Source organism: Oryctolagus cuniculus, chromosome 7 (genome assembly GCF_051225735.1).
Source record: "Oryctolagus cuniculus isolate XC-2025 breed Fujian yellow rabbit chromosome 7, ASM5122573v1, whole genome shotgun sequence".
Lineage (NCBI taxonomy): Eukaryota > Metazoa > Chordata > Mammalia > Lagomorpha > Leporidae > Oryctolagus > Oryctolagus cuniculus.
In genome coordinates, this window is record NC_142873.1 from 106,224,156 (window position 1) to 106,246,733 (window position 22,578).

General features: G+C 37.4%; 1 protein-coding gene across 46 annotated transcripts in view; it reads right to left on the minus strand.

The window, feature by feature from the left end:
- MIER1 (MIER1 transcriptional regulator) overlaps window positions 1–22,578 on the minus strand; it is a 68,222-nt gene that overhangs the window by 37,402 nt on the left and 8,242 nt on the right. For 24 of the 46 annotated variants that reach the window (XR_016237300.1, XR_011390673.2, XR_016237299.1 and 21 more), the window contains 2 exons: window positions 15,311–15,335; window positions 9,015–9,160 (listed from right to left, as the gene is read on the minus strand). The exons of 3 other annotated variants lie outside the window; for them this stretch is intronic. Coding sequence is in view for 35 of the 43 variants with exons in the window: in XM_070078319.2 (XP_069934420.1) it covers window positions 9,015–9,160; window positions 15,311–15,335 (171 nt within the window). In the remaining 8 variants the exon portion in view is untranslated. Of the gene's footprint in view, window positions 1–9,014; window positions 9,161–15,121; window positions 15,159–15,310; window positions 15,336–22,578 lie in introns of all 46 variants that reach the window. 19 more of the 46 variants (XR_016237298.1, XM_008265089.5, XM_089337250.1 and 16 more) reach the window with 2 other exon arrangements.

Genomic DNA, 22,578 nt, shown 5'->3' on the forward strand with positions numbered 1-22,578 from the left:
ATATACAGAAATAACACTGGATTACATCAGCCAAATAACTTTTTTCCATGGTTACTTCCATTTCCATTTAAAATCATCTCATGCAATCTTTATCATCTGCCTTACAGAACAGTTATATTATTTCCATTTCACAGATGAGGAAACAGGCTGAAAGACTAAGCAATTTAAATCTTAAAATTTACACAAGTTTGGGGCTGGCGCTGTGGCGCAGTGGGTTAATGCCCTGGCCTGAAGCGCTAGCATCCCATATGGGTGCTGGTTGGAGATCCGGCTGCTCCACTTCTGATCCAGCTCTCTGCTGTGGCCTGAGAAAGCAGTAGAAGATGGCCCAAGTCCTTGGGCCCCTGCACCCACGTGGGAGACCTGGAGGAGGCTCCTGGCTCCTGATCGGCGCAACTCTGGCTATTGCGGCCAATTGGAGAGTGAACCAGCAGATGGAAGATCTCTCTCTCTCTCTCTCTCTGACTCTCCTCTCTTTGTGTAACTCTGACTTGCAAATAAATAAATAAGATTTAAACAATCTAATGTGTACTCCATGGTGTCTCAGCCAGGAATCTCCTTAAACCTCTCCAAAATATGTATCATCTGCAAATGAAGCAGTATCTACATGCTTTAAAATCAGTTTTCTGCAGAATGTACTCACTCTAATCATAATCAAGTCACGCAAAGTCTCAGGGAAAAACAGATTAGAATTCTGGTTATACAAAAAAAATTTGACCCAAATCATCTGAATATATTCTATACAAACACACCACTGCACACTACACATAAACACATGCTCTGAAGAAAAACAAAAGAAACGTCAGACAGTTCAGAACCTGAAAGAACCATAATTATGAATTAAGACATAATTTCTCCAGCATTCTGTGCCTTATCAGGGACAGAAATAAATCTAGCCCATACTGCTATGATGGAGATGGGCATGACAGTCCCCAAATATAACCTGATGACACTATCCCTTAGATCATACAATCTAATCTTCTTCATTCATAAATCATACACCAGGAACAATTTCCTGATTATAATTTGGATAGATTTTCTTATAGAGAGAAACTTCCATTCAACATTATAACTGGGTATTCTGGTTATAAATCAGTAAATCTGTTTCTGAACAAGAAATAGATTATGAAAGCTCCAATTATTTGGACAGCAACAGCCTGAAAAGTGGCAGCATGACATACTTGACAGCTCTTATAATTTAATCTCAAAATACATCAACAGGGGGCCCAGCATTGTGGTATAGCAGATTAAGCCTCTGCTGTGGCACCACTATCGCAAATGGGTACCTGTCTGAGTCCTAGCTGCTCTACTTCTCAATCCAGCTCCCTGCTAATGTGCCTGGGAAAGCAGCAGAAGATGGCCCAGGAGCTTAGGCCCCTGGAACCACCTAGGAGACCCCAGCGAAGCTCTTGGCTCCCAGCTCCAGCCTGGCCCAGCCCTGGCTGTTTCTGCCATTTGGGGAGTGAACCAGTGGATGGAAGACACCTCTCTTTCTCTCTCCCTCCCTCCTTCCCTCTCTGCAACTCCAACTTTCAAATAAATAAAATAAAACTTTAAAAAAAAAATACCAACACTGATCAAGGTCTTCAAGGATCTAGTCATGGCAATAAATTAGAAGTTAGTATTTAACAAGATAGATATAGGTAGAACTAGAGTATGAAAAAGGTTTATTCACACTGACAGCAAATAGCCACATAAAGTATCTTCAATGATAGATGCTTTGATTTCACTTATTCTCTTATCAGAACAAAAGCAAAGTTAGTGCATTCACAGTCTTTTTAGATCTTTGGAAGTATCATATGGGAGTATTCAGAGAAAAATATCACACATTGATAGAGACTTTCCACAATACCTATACCTAATTCCAGTTTATATAATTTTTCTTAAGCTCATCCTGCACCCAAAATTAGATGCAAGTTTAACAAATTAAGTCACAAGTATGAATATGGGCCAAGCCAGAAAAAATAAGTTCAGCATTAACAGTTTGCTGCTAATGTTTACTGCCCTTAAGAATTTTTGAAGAGCTTCTTTCATATTTCATCCTCAAAACTATTTTTTTAAAGATTTTATTTGTTTGACAGGTAGAGTTACAGACAGTGAGAAAAAGAGAGAAAGGTCTTCCTTCCATTGGTTCACTCTCCAAATGGCTGTAACAGCCGGAGCTGCACTGATCCGAAGCCAGGAGCCAGGTGCTTCTTCCTGGTCTTCCAAGTGGGTGCAGGGGCCCAAGCACTTGGGCCATCCTCCACTGCCCTCCCGGGCCACAGCAGAGAGCTGAACTGGAAGAGGAACAACCGGGACTAGAACCCGGCGCCCATATGGGATGCTGGCACTGCAGGCGGAGGATTAACCTAGTGCGCCATGGCGCCTGCCCCGAAAACTATCTTAATATTTGTTACTGTAACCTCTAATTTTTTCAGTTAAATGATACTTTAAGATCACACTACTATTTAAATAGCAGTGCTCGATACTGAACTCATCTTTTGCCTAGACCATGGCATGTAAATAAACATATAAATGCCCTTGAGTCATCTTATTCAAGGGCACTAGAATCACCTTAGGGGCTTTTTTTTTTTTTTTTTTAAGATTTATTTTACTTATTTAAAAGGCAGAGTGACAGAGTAAGAGATCATTTAACCACTGGTTCATTCCCTACAAGGTTGTAATGGCCAGGGCTGGGCCAGGTCAAAGCCAGGAGTCCAGAACTCCATCCAGGTTTTCCAAGTGAGTAGAAGAGGCCTATACACTTGAGTCATCTTTCTGTTGTTTCGCCAAGTGTATCAGCAGGGAGCTGGGTTGGAAGCAATGCAGCTGAGATTTGAACTGCCACTCCGATTTGAGATGGTGGCATCTTAAGTGGCAGTTTAGTCCACTGCTCCAAAACGATGGCCCCACCTTGGGGGCTTATTGAAACAAGGTGTTGGGACTTACCTTAGTTTCCTACCTAACAGGGCTTAGATTGGCCTAAAAGTCTGCATTTTTTCAAAGTCCAAAGTGCTGATTACTACTGGCAAGGAAGCAACCAGAGAACCACTAATCTCAAAGGCGTAGGATAAGATATCTACAAATCAGTGTTTCCAGTGGGAAATAATAAAGCTTCAACATTATTTTTAATAAGGCTTATCACTAACATGACAGCTAGCTCAGGCATCTGTCAAAAAGAGGAAAAGATAGACTAACTGCATGCAGAGATTTTTTTTTTAACCACTATCAAGACGCCTGACATTATGGTTAGATCAAGATTTTTCCCTCTTTGAAACACAGATGAGAAATCTGACTCACTTTAAAATTCATTTCTCTAAGAAAAATTCACCAACAATACAAATATTGACTAAGCAAAGAACAGAGTCAAAAATGGTCCAATCACAGTGCATCTGGAGAAGCTGAATTAAAATAAACAGTAACAGAATTGGCACAGATGAAAAAAAAACCCTTCAGGTCAGAGGAGATGATAAATGCACAAGAAACAAAAATGAATAATCAGGTCACTCAGCTTAAAGCTCAGATACTGACTGTATTAACTAAAAAGGGAAATATAATTCCAGAAGACCATTACTGAGAGATTATAGATTACTGAAAGGTTGGTGTTTTTAAACCTAATTTTTCTAGTTACCTAGTTTCTATGGAGATATGCTATATTCTTTAGATAAATTTGAGAACAGGTGTGGAGCAGCTACTGACACTATGCAAGGGCTCAGGGAAAATTACACACACAAGAAATGTTCAACATGGACTTAAACAGAGGACAGCTTTATTTCTGTGCCAAGGAGGCAGAGCAAGGTGGGAATTTGCTGCTATCATTCACCTGTGTTATGATCAGAACCCAACCCAACTGAGTAGTTACAGAAAAGAAAAAATTGAAAGAGATTTCTTCTGCAGGATTTAACCAGGGTAAGGAGTGATAAAGGTCCTAACAAGGCTGAATCCCTGGTTCTATCTATGCATTCCTTAAAAATAGGAGCACATATTCAGGTAACTTCAAACAGTTTATTTTCAGTCATAGTTATCTTTGAGGTGGGTTCTATCATGTGTAAACAAATATACTTGCCTATCTAATCAAATTGATTAATATTAAAAGTGAGTAGTATATGGTGGTATTATGCTTTTAATTTTTCTTTAAAGTTTTTTAAATTTATTTATTTGAGAGGCAGAGTTACAGACATAGAGAGGGAAAAGAGAAAAAGGTCTTCCATCTGCTGGTTCATTCCCCAGATGGCCCCAACAGCCAGAGCTGGGCCAATCTGAAGCCAGGAGCCAGGGGCTTCTTCCATGTCTCCACATAGGTGCAGGGGCCCAAGCTCCTGGGCCATCTTCTACTGCTTTCCCAGGCGATAGCAGAGAGCTGGATCAGAAGAGGAGCAACAGGTACAGGAACCAGCACCCATATGGAGGCCAGCACTGCAGGCAGAGGCTTAACCTAGTATATCACAGCACCAGCCCCTTAGGTATGAATTTTTAACTGCTATCACTCATCATGTAGTTAATAAGCAACAAGGAAAAAACAAGTATTACCACTGAGAATATAAGTCAAAACTTGACGGTAGTACAAAAAAGTATTTTATTTGATGTGTAAAGTTGGGATCTTAAAAGAAACATGAGGCTTCAACAAAAACCAGCAACTAATTTTGCTGAGGAATTTTGTTTCAAATTCAAGTAACATTTACTGTGTCCCTACTTTGTGCTAACTGAAATACTTAATTTAGCAAGCATAAAGAATTAAGTAGATCATTTATTGTAATTTGTCCCCAACCCTGTCCTACTATCTTTTATTCTGCACCATCTTTTCCCAGTAAATATCCTTTCCTGCTTTCCAAGAACCTATTTTGATTACAAGCTGTCCTCTTGGACCATAGCACCTGAATCACTGCATTCCCTGGCCATAGTTTTGAAGTGGGCATATTGCCCACACCTCTGTTTCTTGAATTATATCAACAGGAATTAAAGAAATAGACTTTTTCTTAAGCAGTAAATATTAGTGATATGACAGCATCTTCAGAAAGTTGGTCTGAAAAAGGAAGTCCATCATGTAGGAAAGCAGAAATGGAGGAAATATATTTTGATGGCACTTGAGTCCCTGAGGCTTGGTTATATCCCCACACTTCACGAAATCCCACGAGCGTTACACTAATTTATTTATTTTGACTAGGTAGTTCAAGATGGATTTCTATCTCTGTACTTCCAAATTCTGATGCTTTAACAGTAACAAAATCCTATTAAAGCAAATGTAATTTCCTTCTGAAAAGACTAAGGTATGAATAAAACTTGGCCAACAGTACATATTATATGAGGGCCTGTTAGTCGCCTATTCCAGAGAATCTCTCATCAGTTTATATTAATCAAAGTCTCTATTATACCAGGTACTAGGAGGGATTCCTTCAACTTAAATTTAAACATCACAATAAAGTAGCACAGTGTTTTATTCCAGTCCTACAAGAATTAAGAGTATACAAATGGGAGAGCAAAGTAAAGTAAAACTATGGGTCAAGTCTGGAATTTTCAGTTTTGGGTTCCACATATCTTCGGGTTCCACGTATCTATGAATGATGTAACCTCTCATATATCAGACATCGTGCTAAGTGCTTCAGATATATTATCCTTGTAATAACTAAAGCTTAACAATGTTAAGTAACTTATCCAAAGTCACAAGCTGATTAAGTACTATAGCCGGATCACAGACCTAGACCAACTGCTTTCCACTGCCTTTACATTTAAGAGCAAATTTCAAAAAGTTCATGGAAAAGTGGAATTAAAAAGTCTATTTGGGGGTGGTCACTGGGCTTAGGACACCCACATCCCAAATTTGTAGTACCAGGGTTTCATTCCTAACTTTTGCTTTTACTCCAGCTTCCTGCTGATGCACAGAAAAGGCAGTCGTGTAAATTCGTACAGTAATCGGGTTCATACCTGCAGAGTTTATAGGAAATCCAACATGTTGACCTTGAAGTAGCTTATCTTCAGGTTATAAATGAAAGCAGTAGCAGTTATATGCTGTTTAAACTTAAGCTTTAATTATTTCTAGGAGAAGTTAGAGAAGAATCTAAGTGGTGAAGGGGTGATTAGGGATTGGCCCTTTTGTCTTTTTCCTCCTTTGTATATCCTCAATAAATAGTTCTATTTTTTTTTTTTTTTTGGACAGGCAGAGTGGACAATGAGAGAGAGAGACAGAGAGAAAGGTCTTCCTTTTGCCGTTGGTTCACCCTCCAATGGCCGCCATGGCTGGCGGGCTGTGGCTGGCACATCGCGCTGATCCGAAGCCAGGAGCCAGGTGCTTCTCCTGGTCTCCCATGCGGGTGCAGGGCCCAAGGACTTGGGCCATCCTCCACTGCACTCCCGGGCCATAGCAGAGAGCTGGCCTGGAAGAGGGGCAGCCGGGACAGAATCCGGCGCCCCAACCGGGACTAGAACCCGGTGTGCCGGCGCCGCAAGGCGGAGGATTAGCCTATTGAGCCACGGCGCTGGCCACAGTTCTATTTTAATTAATATGTTCTAAGAAAGGATCATTTGAAACAAATTTAGGAACTATGAGGATCTGGTGAAAAAGGTGGAAGGAGAAATAGCAAAAGGAAATGATATGCTTCAAATGAATGTTTTATGTTAGGTATAAAGGTCATTTTCTGAAAGAGAAGAAAACAACCATCATCCTACCCCACAACCTAGTACAAACCAAACTTGATTACTTTCTCTTACTAATCTGTACTTGAGTTAAAACAGAATGTGGTAAGATGGAAAATATAATATTTCCTCCTTTACATTTTATCCCATCGATGAGTTATTCAGCAGAAAAATGTATCTGAAGTGACAAAAGTTCCCGTGAATTTAGGCAAATAACTGAAAATAAGTGCCTTTCTACTTTACAAATCTGTTAAGTGACTACATTAAATCTATAGTTCTCCTTGATGTTCACCTAAATTCTGAGTCATTCAAGCAAATCTGAACAGTTTTCAAAACCTCTTACTTTTAAAGAGTAATGCTGACTCAAAGGCTTTTGTGATAACCAATATACACTATTGCCACAAACACCAAGTCTATTCTCCAGCTCAAAATAATAAAATATTAAGTATCTTAGGCATTGTACATTAGACTAATCATTAAATGATCCAAAATGAGACCATCTGACAAAATATTCAAGCTCTTTAAATCTATCCATCTTTAAAAGTTTCTAACGAAAATTCTAAAACCTGCATTATTTTCTTACTATAAAAAAAGCACTCATTTTTTCTGTATTACATATTCAAATCCTTAAAAGGCGGCACTATTTCATTTTTCATGTTCCATTTTATCAGAGGTCCAGTGTATCAGATCATATGTGCAATAAATTTTATCAGAGTACACACGACATTGATTTACCATTCACTCATTCAACACTTAAATTAAGTGACTAGTGAATAAAACAATCATGGTCCCCCACCCATGAAATTAATAGATGATACAGTTGATGAATTAGACACATAATTACGAACTGTGTTAGGTATAAAGGAAGCACTGAAAAGGATAAAGTAGTTAAAAGCCACATACGCACATAACAAATGCTAATTATACCCAGGAAAGGCCATTCTGAGGAGGCAACAGCAAACCCAGAGGACAAGAAGCTAGTCCTGTGAAGCATGCACCAGAGAGTGAGAATCAGCTGAGAAGCCTTGAAATAGGAAGTAGGTTACCAAAGAATGAAAGCAGCTTAGAATAAAAGAGGCAGTACAATACATGGATAAGAAGTTGTATCATGTAGGTGGCTTTGCTAGACACGTTAAGTCCAGATTTTCTTTGGCGGTAATGGAAAGCCAAAAAGGTTGATATAAATTGATTTATATTTTGAAAAGATCATCATAGTTATTGGATGGAAATATATTGGGAGAACGATGGTGAAAGAGAAAATTGGAAAAGCAGTTAGGAAACTACTACAGTCGTCTAAGCTAGAAATGAAGGCAAACTGAGAAGACAAGGAGCAAAACAGTAAAGTAAGATATTTGTGTGGACAGAAATGACAAGCTTATTTAGGAACTGGATATTAGTAATGAAGGAAAATGCCTGGTTCCTAAGTTAGTTTCAACAGGGTAAAACAGTCATGCTATTTTTAAGTGACATAGAGAAAGCAGGGAAGGAACAGGTAGAGGGAGAACAACAATCAGCAGTTCTGTTTGGGACATTTAAAATTAAGAGTTATCTGTTGAAATATCCAAACAGATTTGTCAAGTCAGACAACCCAAACAGAAGACAGTGAACAGCGTAGTGCTAGAAATATAAACTAAGAAAAACTGAGCATACAGAAATCATGGAAATAAATTAGATCTCATAGCTTAGTAATTTTATAATGAGAATTTCTCCAGGTACCTCTGAGGGTACCTTCAGGCAGAGGAATTTGTTTTTTAAAATTCCATGTGTGAGTCTAACATAGCTGACCTTCATACTATTTTTTGAAAAATATTGGTCTACACAGAGACAGGAGAGAAAGTAGTCCAGAATTGACAATCAGAAAATGCCAATGTTTAAACTTAGGTAAGGGGAAAAGAATATGCAAAGGATACTCAACACAAGAGAGACTGGAGAAACAGGACAGTGCAATACTCCAAAATCGAGTAAGACAGTAATGGTAAACTATATTGAATTCCACTGAAAAAAAAATTAAATCCAACAAGGAAAGTCATTGGTCACCTGGATAGGAAGGGGTGGAAACAATGTACAGCACTTTAAGTAGTGAATGGGAAATGATGCTCTAAAGGGGAGTAAGCGAAAGGTACTATAATTGGGAAAGGATAAACAGTGCATGAAGACAAAATTTAGGATCATTTTATAGTCTGTTGTTAACCCAGATTTGTGATGTTCCACTGAATAGCTTTTTTTTATATGCCTTCATTACAAATTTTAAATATACCACCTAAACAGTATTGAATTTTTCAGTACAGGCTATATATAACATAACTCTTCCCCCAAAAGAGACAGCAAACCAAGACTTCAAGTTGCCTCTCTCCAAAAAGTTTTAACTACTGTACCCCCTCAATCTATTTAATATTATTTACCCTTGCAAGATCCTCTATTTCAGAACTGAAGTTTGTTTCTCCTTCCATCATTTCTTCCTCTTCTAATGTTCGTTCATCATCAAAATCATGTACCAGCATGTCAGCTGATGGATCAAATTCATGGTCATCTGATGTTGCTGAACCTCCTGGTAAAGAATATTTTAAAAAAGTTTGGTAAACCAAATCAAATGTGTCTTATCAATATTAGTGTCTATGCTTTACTAATGTGAAATTGGATATAAGTTGCAACTACAAGAAAAAATATGTAAATATTTATCAATCTTAAAAATTCTTGCCCTTATTCATCATCACCCAAAAAAAAATATTTCTTAGGGATTATTTCTGCGTCTCTCATCCCTAGATATTCAGTTAAAAATGCAAAAGAGGGGTAGGAATGTTGATAGCTTTTAAAAAAGTGTGCTGCAATCCTTGAAATATGAAAGATAAGCTATGAGTAATAAATCATATCAGGCAGGAATGGCTTTTTTGCGTACAAAAAAAAAAAATCACAATTTCTAACCATTTGATGCACTCGGAGTATGAATTCCTGTGACCGCTGAGGAACTTAAGAAAGTTACAGTCATCTGAACACTGTCATGAGTCACTTAATGACACTTTTTCAATGATGGACTATATACACAACAGTGACTATATCATAAAGGTACACCATCTCGGTTTGTGTAAGTATTCTCTATGTTTATACAACAAAATGATCTAGTGATTCATTCCTTTCTCAGACCACATTCCTGTCATCAACTGCCACATGACTGTACTGAGGATCTTCAAAAAGTTGATGGAAAATAGGTATAAGAAAAAGTGAAGCATGGATTTCAAATATTTATGCAGTAAAATAAACATCTTTTATTTTCATCTTTCAATGAACTTTTTGGAGAATCCTTGCATATAGTCTAGAAAAATGGGAGATGCATTCAAATTGCATTCCTCTTCCTTTACGGTACCTTCTAATATTTGAGCAGCTGTTTTTAGTTGACTTTGATTTTAATTAACGCCAAACAGGAGAAAAGCAAAATTTAGTAAAATTGCATGCAGAATTCTTATTGGTAGCATTAAAAGTAAACTAATAGATAACTGATGTGTAAGCTAATCTAACTTACTTTCAGCCTGGTGGTTGGGGAATATGGCTTTGTATTAGTAAATTGCCAAGGCTGGGCATATATATCCTGTAAAATGTCCTCACATTTGACCATCACTAAATCTAGATGTAAGTTTCCAAAGCATGGTTTACTAATAAACAAGTGAGTTGCTTACCATCATCCTACCTCAAAGAGTATTTCAGCAGTCTATTTTTTAATCATTTATTTGAAAGAGATACACAGAGAGAGAAGGAGAGGCAGAAAGAGGTCTTCCATCTGCTGGTTCACTCCCCAGTTGGCCGCAATGGCTGGAGCTATGCTGATCTGAAGCCAGGAGCCAGGAGCTTCTTCCACGTCTCCCATGTGGGTGCAGGGGCCCAAGGACTTGGGCTATCTTCTACTGCTCTCCCAGAACATAGTAGAGAGCTAGATCTGAAGTAGAGCAGCCAGGACTAGAACCAGCACCCATATAGGATGCCAGCACTGCAGGCAGCAGCTTTACCTGCTATGCCACAGCACTGGCCCCTCAGCAAGCTATGTTGACTAAAATGATGATTCCAAGCCAGTACAAATGGCAAAGCACTTAGTAGTCATTGAATTCTTTGAGGCATACACATTTACACATAAAAAATATATTAAGCTGTATTTTAAATATAAAATAATTACATAACTGCCAGACAAATCAGATGTAATCTTACATTAAATTACAGTAAAAATGAGTTGCTAATAGTTATCAGAGTTTAATAATTATTTGTAAAATAAAAACATTTAGAAAAGTACAGGCATATTACCTTAACTTTTCCTGGAAATAATAATAAAAAAAGGCAATAATTTAGTAGAGCACTGTTACATTAGTTGAGGGACTGGACAGGGTATTGTGTAGGAGCACCAACTTGACAACCAGTAAGTGAGCTGTCATTTGTCTCAACTGGTAACTATTTCTTTCTAGGTTTTCAATGGAAAATTCTCATAAAATTTCTCGGACTTTTAGTAGTCTGTAATTGTGTATTCCTCCAGAGTGTTATCTATACTTTTCTTCTCCCTGTTAGCAGAAAATCACTTTAAAAAAAAAAAAGGGTGGAGGGACGTGGTGGGTAGTGCATGATGCAGCAGGTTAATGCCCTGGCCTGCAGTGCCAGCATCCCTTTTGGTGACTGGTTCAATCTCAGCTGCTCCACTTCGATCCAGTTCCCTAATAATGCACCTGGAAAAGCAGTAGAAGATGGCTCAGGTGCTTGGACCCTTACACCGACATGGGAGACCCGGAAGAAGCTCCTGCTGGCTCCTGGCTTCAGATCAGCTCAGCTCCTGCTGTGTGGTCATTTGGGGAGTGAACCAATATATGGAAGACCTCTCTCTCCGTCTCCACCTCTCTCTATAACTCAGTCTTTCAAATAAATAGATAGATCAATCTTTATATACTACTATCTTAATCATAATTTTTGTTGGATGCAGGTATTGTCAAAAACAAGTATTCTCAATTCCTAATTTATTTTTCTACTATCATTTATCAGCTACTTAAAAGAAAAAAAATCAAGCTTTTATTAGTACACAGTATTAAATCATGTTACATGCGTAACCCCAAGTTCCCATATTTTATTATGTGCAAAGCCAATTATATTTGAATACTACCACTCTATTTCTCACTATATTAAATAACAAAGCATAAATACATTTTTTTCTTCCTTCCTCTATACACATCGCATTTGTTTCTATAAACATTCAAAATTTTTCCTTGCCTTAATTTAATCTCTGTTTTATCTGACTTTGCCTTTTTCTTTAGGACCAACTAACCATTTTATTCCTTTATAATTGCTAGACCCATTGTTAGGTGTCTCCTAGGTGGAAAAAAAATCTATTTAATAAATTATTAGGGGCAGGGAGCCTCATATTTTGTGTAAATAAGTATCTTGCTTCACATTCAGAACATAGATCACTGCTTTGTCTTCAATTCCCACCCTACTACAGAATTGCTAAAAGATATACCATTTCAAAAATTCAAAGATAATTTCATTTTACAATGTATCACATGTACTCATTTAATTGCATCTGATTATCTTTCCCTCCCTTAATCTCCACCTCCAATGGCTACTAGTCTTGCAATGGCTACTAGACCCTGTATTATGTCTCCACTATGTCTTACCCAGGTGGAGCCTAAGACAAATCACTTATCATGGTCATGTGACTACCATTAGTAGCACTGGTTCCAAAGTACAGATGCTACAAAGGGCACAGCCTTTTACCAGTGGACCAAAGGCTTTTTTGCACAAAGCCTCAACTTTTAATTTTCTTCACCAACTTCTTTAACTGCCTATAACCAGCATTACTTGTAAGAACAGTAGGAATTCCCTTGGGCAAAAGCTTCATATTATAAATCCTATCTAACTCTGAGACCTTCCTCAGTCTGAAAACAAAGCATAAACATTCAATCTGTATGTATAAATATTCAACACATAGCAAGTGATATTAAAGATGTTTGAATATTTCAAACTCCACTATTTTTTCCAGTTCTGCTAGGCTGATTCAAATGCAATAGAAACTGAGAATGTTTGTTACTAGTATCATTTTCATTATTTGTATATACTTATGCATAAGAAAAACAACTAGAACTGATTTTTTCAATGAAAATGGTTCTTCTGCGTAAAACAAAAAAAAAATATTGAAGCAATTCCATCCTAAAAAGGTTTCAGTGACCAGATTACTTCCAACATCTATCACTCAGGATGTACTTATAAGCCAGGAAGAAGAAAAAAAAAATGCTGAGTTTGAGAAATGCCACAAAGCCTAATGTACTTTAATTTCAAGCATACTGAAGAGATTTTTCAGCTGAAATAAAGACAAAATCAACTATCAATTTAGTACACTGATCTGGTTTTGTTTTTTTGTTTGTTTGTTTTGTTTTGTTTTACAGGCAGAGTGGACAGTGAGAGACAGAGCGAAAGGTCTTCTTTTTGCTGTTGGTTCACCCTCCCATGGCCACCGTGGCCGGCGCGCTGCAGCCAGCGCACCGCGCTGATCCAATGGCAGGAGCCAGGTGCTTATTCTGGTCTCCCATGGGGTGCAGGGCCCAAGCACTTGGGCCATCCTCCACTGCACTCCTACTGATCTTTTAAAAGGGATCTGGAGGTAATCTATTCTAAAACCCTCACAGAGTACAATGATTTGTGGCTATGAAAAGGACCCAGAAGAAAGAAAGGGAAGAAAGGGGGAGGGGAGTGGACGGGAGGGGAGGGGAGGGGAGTGGACGGGAGGGGAGGGGAGGGGAGGGAAGAAAAAGAAAAAGAAAAGCCGGCGCCGTGGCTCAATAGGCTAATCCTCCACCTTGCGGCGCCGGCACACCGGGTTCTAGTCCCGGTTGGGGCGCCGGATTCTGTCCCGGTTGCCCCTCTTCCAGGCCAGCTCTCTGCTATGGCCAGGGAGTGCAGTGGAGGATGGCCCAGGTGCTTGGGCCCTGCACCCCATGGGAGACCAGGAAAAGCACCTGGCTCCTGGCTCCTGCCAGGATCAGCGCGGTGCGCCGGCTGCAGCGGCGGCCATTGGAGGGTGAACCAACGGCAAAGGAAGACCTTTCTCTCTCTGTCTCTCTCTCTCACTGTCCACTCTGCCTGTCAAAAAAAAAAAAAAAAAAAAGAAAAAGAAAAAGAAAAAGAAAAAGATAAAGAAAAAGAAAAAGGAAAGAAAAAGAAAAAGAAAAAGAAAAAGGGAAGGGAGAAAGAAAAAGAAAGAAAGGAAGAAAGAAAGAAGAGAAAAGAAAAGAAAAGAAAAGAAAAGAAAGAAAAAGACTTATATCCTGTTAAGCTGTTAAGCATTTTTAAAAGTTTTCTTCCTAAAACTTATAAATGAAGAAAGGTAATGCTTCAATAATCTGAAAACTCAGTGACATGGAAAACACTGTATCTGCATATCCAATATATATGTGACTTATTTTCAAACAAAACATTACTATGCTTCAGAGGACTCCATTTTTCAACCTGCCATACCGGACTGTTCTTTAACCTGTATACCTCATGCAGAGGACAACTCTCACTTCTCTTGGTAAACTAAGTAAACTTGGTAAACTTCTCTTGGAAACTAAGGCAAGAGACTAATTCCTAACTCTTTTCTCACTGCTATTTAAATTCAACCAATTACTGCCATGTAAAAATACAATATTCAGTGATGCCAGTGATGCAATTGATATGAAAATCCTCAACCTTGATTTATATGAAATATTTTAGGCCGGCGCCGTGGCTCAATAGGCTAATCCTCCACCTTGCGGCGCCGGCACACCGGGTTCTAGTCCCGGTTGGGGCGCCGGATTCTGTCCCGGTTGCCCCTCTTCCAGGCCAGCTCTCTGCTATGGCCAGGGAGTGCAGTGGAGGATGGCCCAGGTGCTTGGGCCCTGCACCCCATGGGAGACCAGGAAAAAGCACCTGGCTCCTGGCTCCTGCCAGGATCAGCGCGGTGCGCCGGCTGCAGCGGCGGCCATTGGAGGGTGAACCAACGGCAAAGGAAGACCTTTCTCTCTCTGTCTCTCTCTCTCACTGTCCACTCTGCCTGTCAAAAAAAAAAAAAAAAAAAAAGAAATATTTTAATTTTTAAATAATATTGCAATTAAAAATATTTGTGGTCCACATTGGTCCAAAGCTCCCAAGTTTGCAGTATCTAAGTTAAGGGAAAATAATCTGTAGATTATGTGAGGAAGAATAAAAAAAATCATAGAAACATGATCAAAGGTTAACCTTGATCATTTTCATATTTGAGAATAATGTCAGTGATTTAGATCATTATTGACTTGATGAATTTTTTATTTTCCTCTCCCTCAGTAAATACACTGATTTTTTTCTCAAAAATAAAAATTCCATTTCCTACACAAGTAGGTATTACTAAGCTGATCTCCTAAAAAAATTCATATATACTTCAAACCAAGTAACAATTTAAAACTGTAAGAAATACATATGGCAATTCATAGAAAGAAAAAGAAAAAAAGAGAACCCAAAAATAGTCATGACGATGAACTCACAGCAGCCTCACCTGTACTTTCATGGGCTGTCAAACATTTCATCCATTTCTTTTTCCCCAGAGAAAAGAAGCATTTGGAAGAAAAGCAAGTCAGATGATAGTCTAATGCCTCTAGCCTTTATGCAACTAATAGGACAAATGTTAGCCAAATATATATATATTTATATATGTATATATATAAAAATCCAGGAAAATACTTACCTGGACTTGAAGACTCAACAGATGGCTAATGAGAAGAGAAAAGAAGAAAAATTAGCATTTTTGTATTGTGTATCTTCACAAACAGTAAAGGAATCATCTATCTAGATTAGGTAAGGCATATTAAAACTTCTTGCATAAATCTTTCATTACATATAAACAGAACTCAAAAACATTTCTAAATTTAGAAACTAAGACAATATGAAATTGATTCAGATTTTTAAAGGCGAACACAAGAATGTGGTTTAAGAGGTAGGATTTTTAGATCTTCAGAATATTTTTGAAATAGACTTTCTCCTTTCAATTTAGAAAATACTGCATACACTTTGCAATCAAACTGGTCTCTGGCTTACAAAAATGTGTGTCAGAAGGGATAAGAACAATTTAAGAAATTATTTTAACTAAAAATTAGATTGTAAGAAAGTGGCTGAAAAAATTAAAATGTTATTTAAGCACTGAACACTATATTAAAGTTGACCTTAGGAATAAAAAACATACTTTTAAACTACCGTTAGCAATCATGCAAGCCAATGCCTAGAGAAGTTAGATTATCTAATAAGGAAGCTTGCACAGAATCCAATTTCAATGTTCCTTCTACTACTTTGTCACTCTACTTGTCATAAAAGTTAACTAAAAGCTACTGGAAAATTTAAAGAGTAAACTGGTAGCAACTTATTTTAGTTCACACCACTTGACAGTGTGTGGCTGTGTTTTATCTTAATCCAGTTAATCCACAATTACAAACAAATCAACCACAAACACAAACACCTTAAGGACAAATTCAATAACTCAAGATGTTATCCTTAGAAGTAAAATTTTGCCAATTCATTCAGAGCTATATATTTCATGCTTATTAGAAGACAAAGATGATGGAGGGCCAAAAGCACTACCAAAGGGAGAAAGGGATATTACCAGTATTTTCTTTCTGCTAAACAATGGGGCACAGAAGCAAGGAGAACAAAATAGAAATGAGGAAAATACCCAATTCTTTAAAATTTAAAAATCAGGTCAAATTCCAATGTCCTAAGATTCCATTTTCAAAATTTTTTGTGATGCTACTACATAATAAAACATGTAATGGTATGTAGTAAGAATGGCATGGTGATTTACATCAAGTTCTTGAGGCACACTTTCTCAAAGGTCCTATTTTTTGCTTTAAATTCTTCTATTCTAAAAGAATGGTTCTTTCTTGCAGCATTATCATTCTAATGAAAAGAGAGTAGCCAGTATTAAATATTTCCAATGTTACACCACTATCATTATTTACAAATTATTCTGCCAGAGCACAGTCAATATAGTCCTATTTTTTAATTAAATTCTTTTAATGGAAAGCTGAAGAGTAGGGTGATGCAAAGAGAGTAATGTAATCATTAGGGTTTCCAACTTGCTTAACATCTTTTAGGCAGAGCTACACATTTCCGGCTTAAAATTGATTTAAGCACCAAACAAACTGTTACACAGGAAACCAATATTTAAAAATATTAACTCACTTATATTTCAGACAGTTACAGTGTATTTCCTAAGTGTAAGCAAAATCATTGTGCAAGGCCACAGCAATGCCGATGACCACCTTCACCTGCTCCCAAGTTCACCATCCACGGAAAGCAGCTTTACAATGCTTTTCTTGTTTTCTTTCTTTTTTATTAAAGATTTATTTATGTGAAAGGCAGAGTTACAGAGGGAAGGCGAGACAGAAAGAAATCTTCCATCTGCTGATTCACTCCGCAAATGGCCTACAGCCAGGGCAGGGACAGGCTGAAGCCAACAGCCTCATTCATCAGGGTCTCCCATTTGGGTGCAAGGCCCAAGCACTTTGGACTATCTTCTGTTGCATTCCCAGGCCCATCAGCAGGCAGCTGGATTGGAAATACAACAGCAGGGACTCAAACCAGAACCCACATGGGATGCCCGCGTCCCAGGTGATGGCCTAACCTGCTATGCCACAATGCCAGCTCTTTAATAAACTTTTGGAACAGTCCTGCATGGCATAAAAAACACTGGTATTTCTTAGAACTTAGGAGCTTAAAAGTTTGAGAATTGTTTTTTTTTAGAACTCCATGATTATTCTATTTAACATTCTTCTGATAAAAGACTTTGATTAAAAATGACTATTCAAAAAAAGGTATGTTTCTACAGATGTTAGGTATTAGAAACAACAGGGATATTGAATTGCAAAGGGCATCCCTACACTTCAGTTTGCAGAAGGCCTCACAGTACCAAATGCCAATAAATCTCACACTGATTGTTTTTTTATTAGTAAATAGTTACCAAAGTTCTGAAAAAAGCTTCAACTACTTTCCATTCATAAGATATCAAATATTTTTAAGATTGGTAGCATTTCTAAGTATAACCAGCATAGGGAACAGCCTGTGTTCAAAGAAAACATGAATGTGGACTAGCATTTAGCCTAGTGTTTAAGATACCCACAACCCACATCAGAGTACCTGAATTTGATACTCAGTTCTGGCTCCTGACTCCTTTCCAAACCCTGAGAGGCTGCAGTGGGAGACCTGGGTTGAGTTCCTGGCCTGGTCACCATCTCAGGAATTGAGGCTGAGCCAGCAGTAGGGAATTCTCATTTTGTCTCTCCAATCAATTTAGAAACTTTCTTTAAGGATACAGGAATCTTTCAAACTATGACCTGACTGAAGGTATGTGTAGACACAGAAGAGAGGAAAAGGTGATGTTTGGCCCATGAATACACTTAGTATCTACATACATTTCAGTATTTCATGTACAAAATAAATTCTACTGTATCAGCAGGAGAGTAAGAGTGAGCTAAGTTTCTTGAGAGTGAACTATATTCAATTAAACCAAAGGTAAGCTTCTGGAAGACTGGCAAATGAAAATAACTCAAATTCTAAATATTAAATTGTGCAACTGGACAACAACATATTTCAAGACAAAAGTTGAATATAGTTACAACAGAAGGTTTCGGTGTGCAAAGAGGGCAATTTTTATTAGGTATAAAATAACAGCAGCACTAGTTTATGTTTATACGTGCTACACATCTTCAAATGCATATAGTCACTGGAGCACAATCATAAAACTGACAATAATACCTACCCACCTCATTTTATAGATTAGTAAACTCAGGGAGATAAAGTGACTAGACCAAGGTTCGGTGAAGCAAACCTGAAACCCACAACTTCTGACTCCTCAGCGTTCCTCCCATTATCTACTAGAAAAACAATACAAATATTTTTCTCTCTGTGCCTCTCTCCTCTTTCTCACTTTCTCTTTCTTTTTAAAATGGTATTCATCAGTTCAAAGCATGTTTAAATGTGAATGCAATTTACCTGCTAAGCGACACTGTTAGCTATGTCTTTTTAGAAGCTGGTATCTAACAATACCTTCCAGGAAGACATGCAAGATCTACTATTAATTACTAAAGTCAATCAGAAAGGGAGAGAAAGAGGTAAGAACAAAATAAACAAATACTTACAGCAATAGCTTTTGTTCCCCCCCCCCAAAAGAAAGACTAAAACTGTAGAGTTTAAGCAGAAAAGAAGATTAAAATTTGGGATCAAAATGTATTCAAGAGGCCAGTGTTGTGGCACAGTGGGTTAAACTGCCTCTTGCCACACCAGGATCCTAAAGAGCACTGGCTATTCAGCTTCAGATCTAGTTTCCTGCTAATGCATCCAGGAAGGGAGAAGATGGCCCAAGTACTTGTGTGGCTGACACCCTTGTGGAAGACCCAGACAGAGTTCCTGGCTCCTGACTTCAGCCTGGCCCAGACCTGGTTGCTGCAGCCATTTGGGGAGTGAACCAACAAATGGAAGATCTCTATGTCTGTCCCTCTCTCTGTTGCTCTGCCTTTCAAATAATAGCAAAAATAAATCCATAGTCATATGCTGTTAGAAAAAACCTGAGTTGTTTCAACCACTCTGGAAATAATTTTGATAACATGAACTTATCCATGAATTTACCTAAAAAAGTATATCAACATGCTTATAACATTCATTACAACAATGCTGCTTAGAGCAAAACGGTAAGAAATGTAAAGTCTATCACTTAACAATTTAGAAATTACACTTATTTCAAATAATGGAAGATTATGAAACAATTATAAAGAATAAGAAAGATTTCTTAGTGTTTTAAGAAAAAATATGAAAAAAATTAGCAATAAAGAAAAAAGTATAGAATCAGGGAGTAAGTTGGGATAGAATATGTATTTAAAATGTCCCCCAAATGAACACACACAATACACGAATAGGTACCTCTAGGGGAGCATGTCAGGGAGAGGCAGCTCCCCCTCACCTCCCATGTTAGACCTTTCTGTGCTATTGGGCTTTTCTAACCATGCTCATACATTACTCGGTCTTAAAAAAAAAAAAAAAAAGGCAGTGGGGATTATCTTGGGGAATTCTGAACCAGTTTTATTTTCTTTAGGTTGCAACTTTTAAGAAAACAGTACTTGCTGTTTTTTAAGTATAATTTTGGAAAATTAATTTTCTTTGGTACACTTTTATCTCAGATGGAAAACACTACACATACACATACGCAGACAATCAAAAGATAAATTCCAGTCACTTTTACAGCAAGTTACCTTCACCCACATATTTCACACATTTGTATCATTTAGTTGATAAAGTTCCTAACAGTTGTAACAAACATTCAATGCCTGATACTTTCAAATGTTTCTTTCACAATTTTCTACAACATGGAAGGAAATTTCTCATACCAAAAAAAAAAAAAAAAAAACCAACCTATAATTTGGGACAGAGTGAAAGATTAACTAGCGTATTACCTTTACCTCTTAAAAAATTAAGGTAGTAAAACCACAAAGTAATCAGGAGACCCTTTTATTCCAGGAAATCCAAAGCTCACTTTCAGTGAGTTAACTGTCAAAATGATTTCTTCCCCTCAAACCACTTCAACTATCACATCTTTAAGCGCTGCTATCACCCTCTCTAAAATCAGATTCTCATAGTTCTGAAAATGGGCATACAGAAGTCAGGAAGCAGCTATCTTACTCCAAATTGAAAGGTGAAATGTACTGTGCCAAGGGGCTTATTCCCCCCCGCCCCACAGCCCTCATTCAAGACTGTCACTTGGATGTTATACTCAAAAAAGCTTAAGTATAAAAAAGTTAAGCATGCATTGGAGGGGGCCAGTGTTGTGGCTTAGGGGGTAAAGCCTCCACCTGCGATGCTGGCATCCCATGTAGTAGCAGATCTGCTGCTTCACTTTCAATCCAGCTCCCTGCTAATGCAGCTGGGAAAGCAGCAGATGATGGCCCAACTCCATGGGCCCCTGCAGCCAAATAGGAGACCCAGAAAAAGCTTCAGGCTCCTTCCTGGCTTCTGCCTGGCCCAACCCTGGCTGTTGCATTCATTTGGGCAATGAACCAGCTGATGGAAGATTCTCTCTCTCTCTCTCTCACTCTGCATTTCATATAAATAAATAAACCTTAAAAAAAAAAAAACAGATTGCCAATTTGGAAGATACTGTTTTAAAAAAAAGGATGCATATGAGCTAAGATTAGCAAATTTACCATAGTAGTTGTAATTTAGAGACTAGAATGGCATTATGGAAAATAGGCACTAGGAATTAAAAGTCTTAATCATATCACACACTAATTGTGCAACCTAAGACAAATTATATAAACTCAGTTCAGTTTCATTTTCTCTGTGATGAAAAAATTTAGTTTCTTCAAGTTTAGTTCAATTTTCTGTGAGACCTAGGTATTTTATTTTTATTATGAATTGCTCAAAAAATCAAAACACTACTTAGGAGTACTCAGCTAAATGGATGGGATGTAGCACTATGAGGAAAAAAACCTCAATTTGCAAAGAAGCTTTTGGGGTTCTACTTTATAAATAATTTCATATCAACTACATAAGCATAACGACAACAGTCTGACTTATTTTAAGTCACAAAATTAAAAAAAAAAAAAAGGTGCTCCAAACAAGGACTGGTACTTAAAAAGTGCAATCACTCCAATGAATTTCAAAACCGTTTGAAAATCTTTTAAACATTAACGGCTGTGTTTATTCCTGAATTATTTGGCAAACTGATAAGTCTCGCCAGAATTATTTTACAGTAATTCACTTCGTTATTTCTCCAACTAAACCTTTCCCACCTTATCAAGTGCTTTGACTTTTACTCTGAGTTAAACTTTTCAGAGTTCTCATGGAAGGGTATTTTTGAGTACTTTGGATTAAAACCTTATTAACTCTGAAATATAAATACTAAAAAAAGAATCATTACCAGTGTAGAGAATTATTTAAAGCTTAAACTCACTGCAGTGAAACAAATTTTGCTTAATAAGAGTTAAAACATTTTAAAGAATAACATTCAACATTTCCTACTTCCTTAAAGAACAAAATCCAGGCACACTCAAAAAAGTGCTAGGGAAGGAGTCTGTTTTTAAAAGAAATGAATGGACAGATGTAATAATGAAAGTAGATTATCATTTTTAGAAATATTAAAATATTTAAAATGATTATATGAACTAAATACATTAAACTTTTTTTCTTTATACCAGAGAATTGTGACCTAGGTGAAAGGTAGGTCTTGCACTGTGCTATGGCTTTTTCAATTTTTTTTTTCCTATAGAAAAAAGTCCCTCACATGTTTACAAACTCTGAAATAAAAGACAAATTGTTCACTCCCAAACGTCCCTATACTACATTCCTTATAAGACCCAAAGGACCAACCATTTCTTCCTCTTATTTTTTTCTATCACTCATTGCGTTCTTAAAATTCTGAATAGCCTGTAATTTTTTCTCTTTTAAAAAGTGTGACTATGAGAGCCTCCTTTAAGAAAGTCAGTAATAAGTTTAGGGGATAAAACAATGAGAAGTATGACCAGAAAGTATTCTTCTAAGCGTATTAAATATTTTCAATGTTACCACAATTTAAGAACAAATATTTTTACATACTAACTATCATGGACTGAAATGATCAGATCAAGTACAAAATCAGTACACCCTATTCAAATCTAAAGTAATTTGTATGCAAGAACTAAATATTTTTCTAGAAAAACAAAGTCAGGGTCATACTCTCAGAGGAAACAGCAGCAACAAAAACCCCAGAAGCCTAATACCTGTTTTTTCTCTGGAGACATGCTTCTTCAATAACCTGTTTTTCCCCTCAGATTTATCAAAGAAAAGCATATTATGGCTTTGCCCTTACTCTTATTTCACCAGTCATCTTCAATCCTCACATCTACTGGATCCAAAGTGCAACAGTTCAGCATATGAATTATTTTGCCACATGCTTTACATTGGCATCACAAAAAAATCAATCTACTGAGAGCTCTC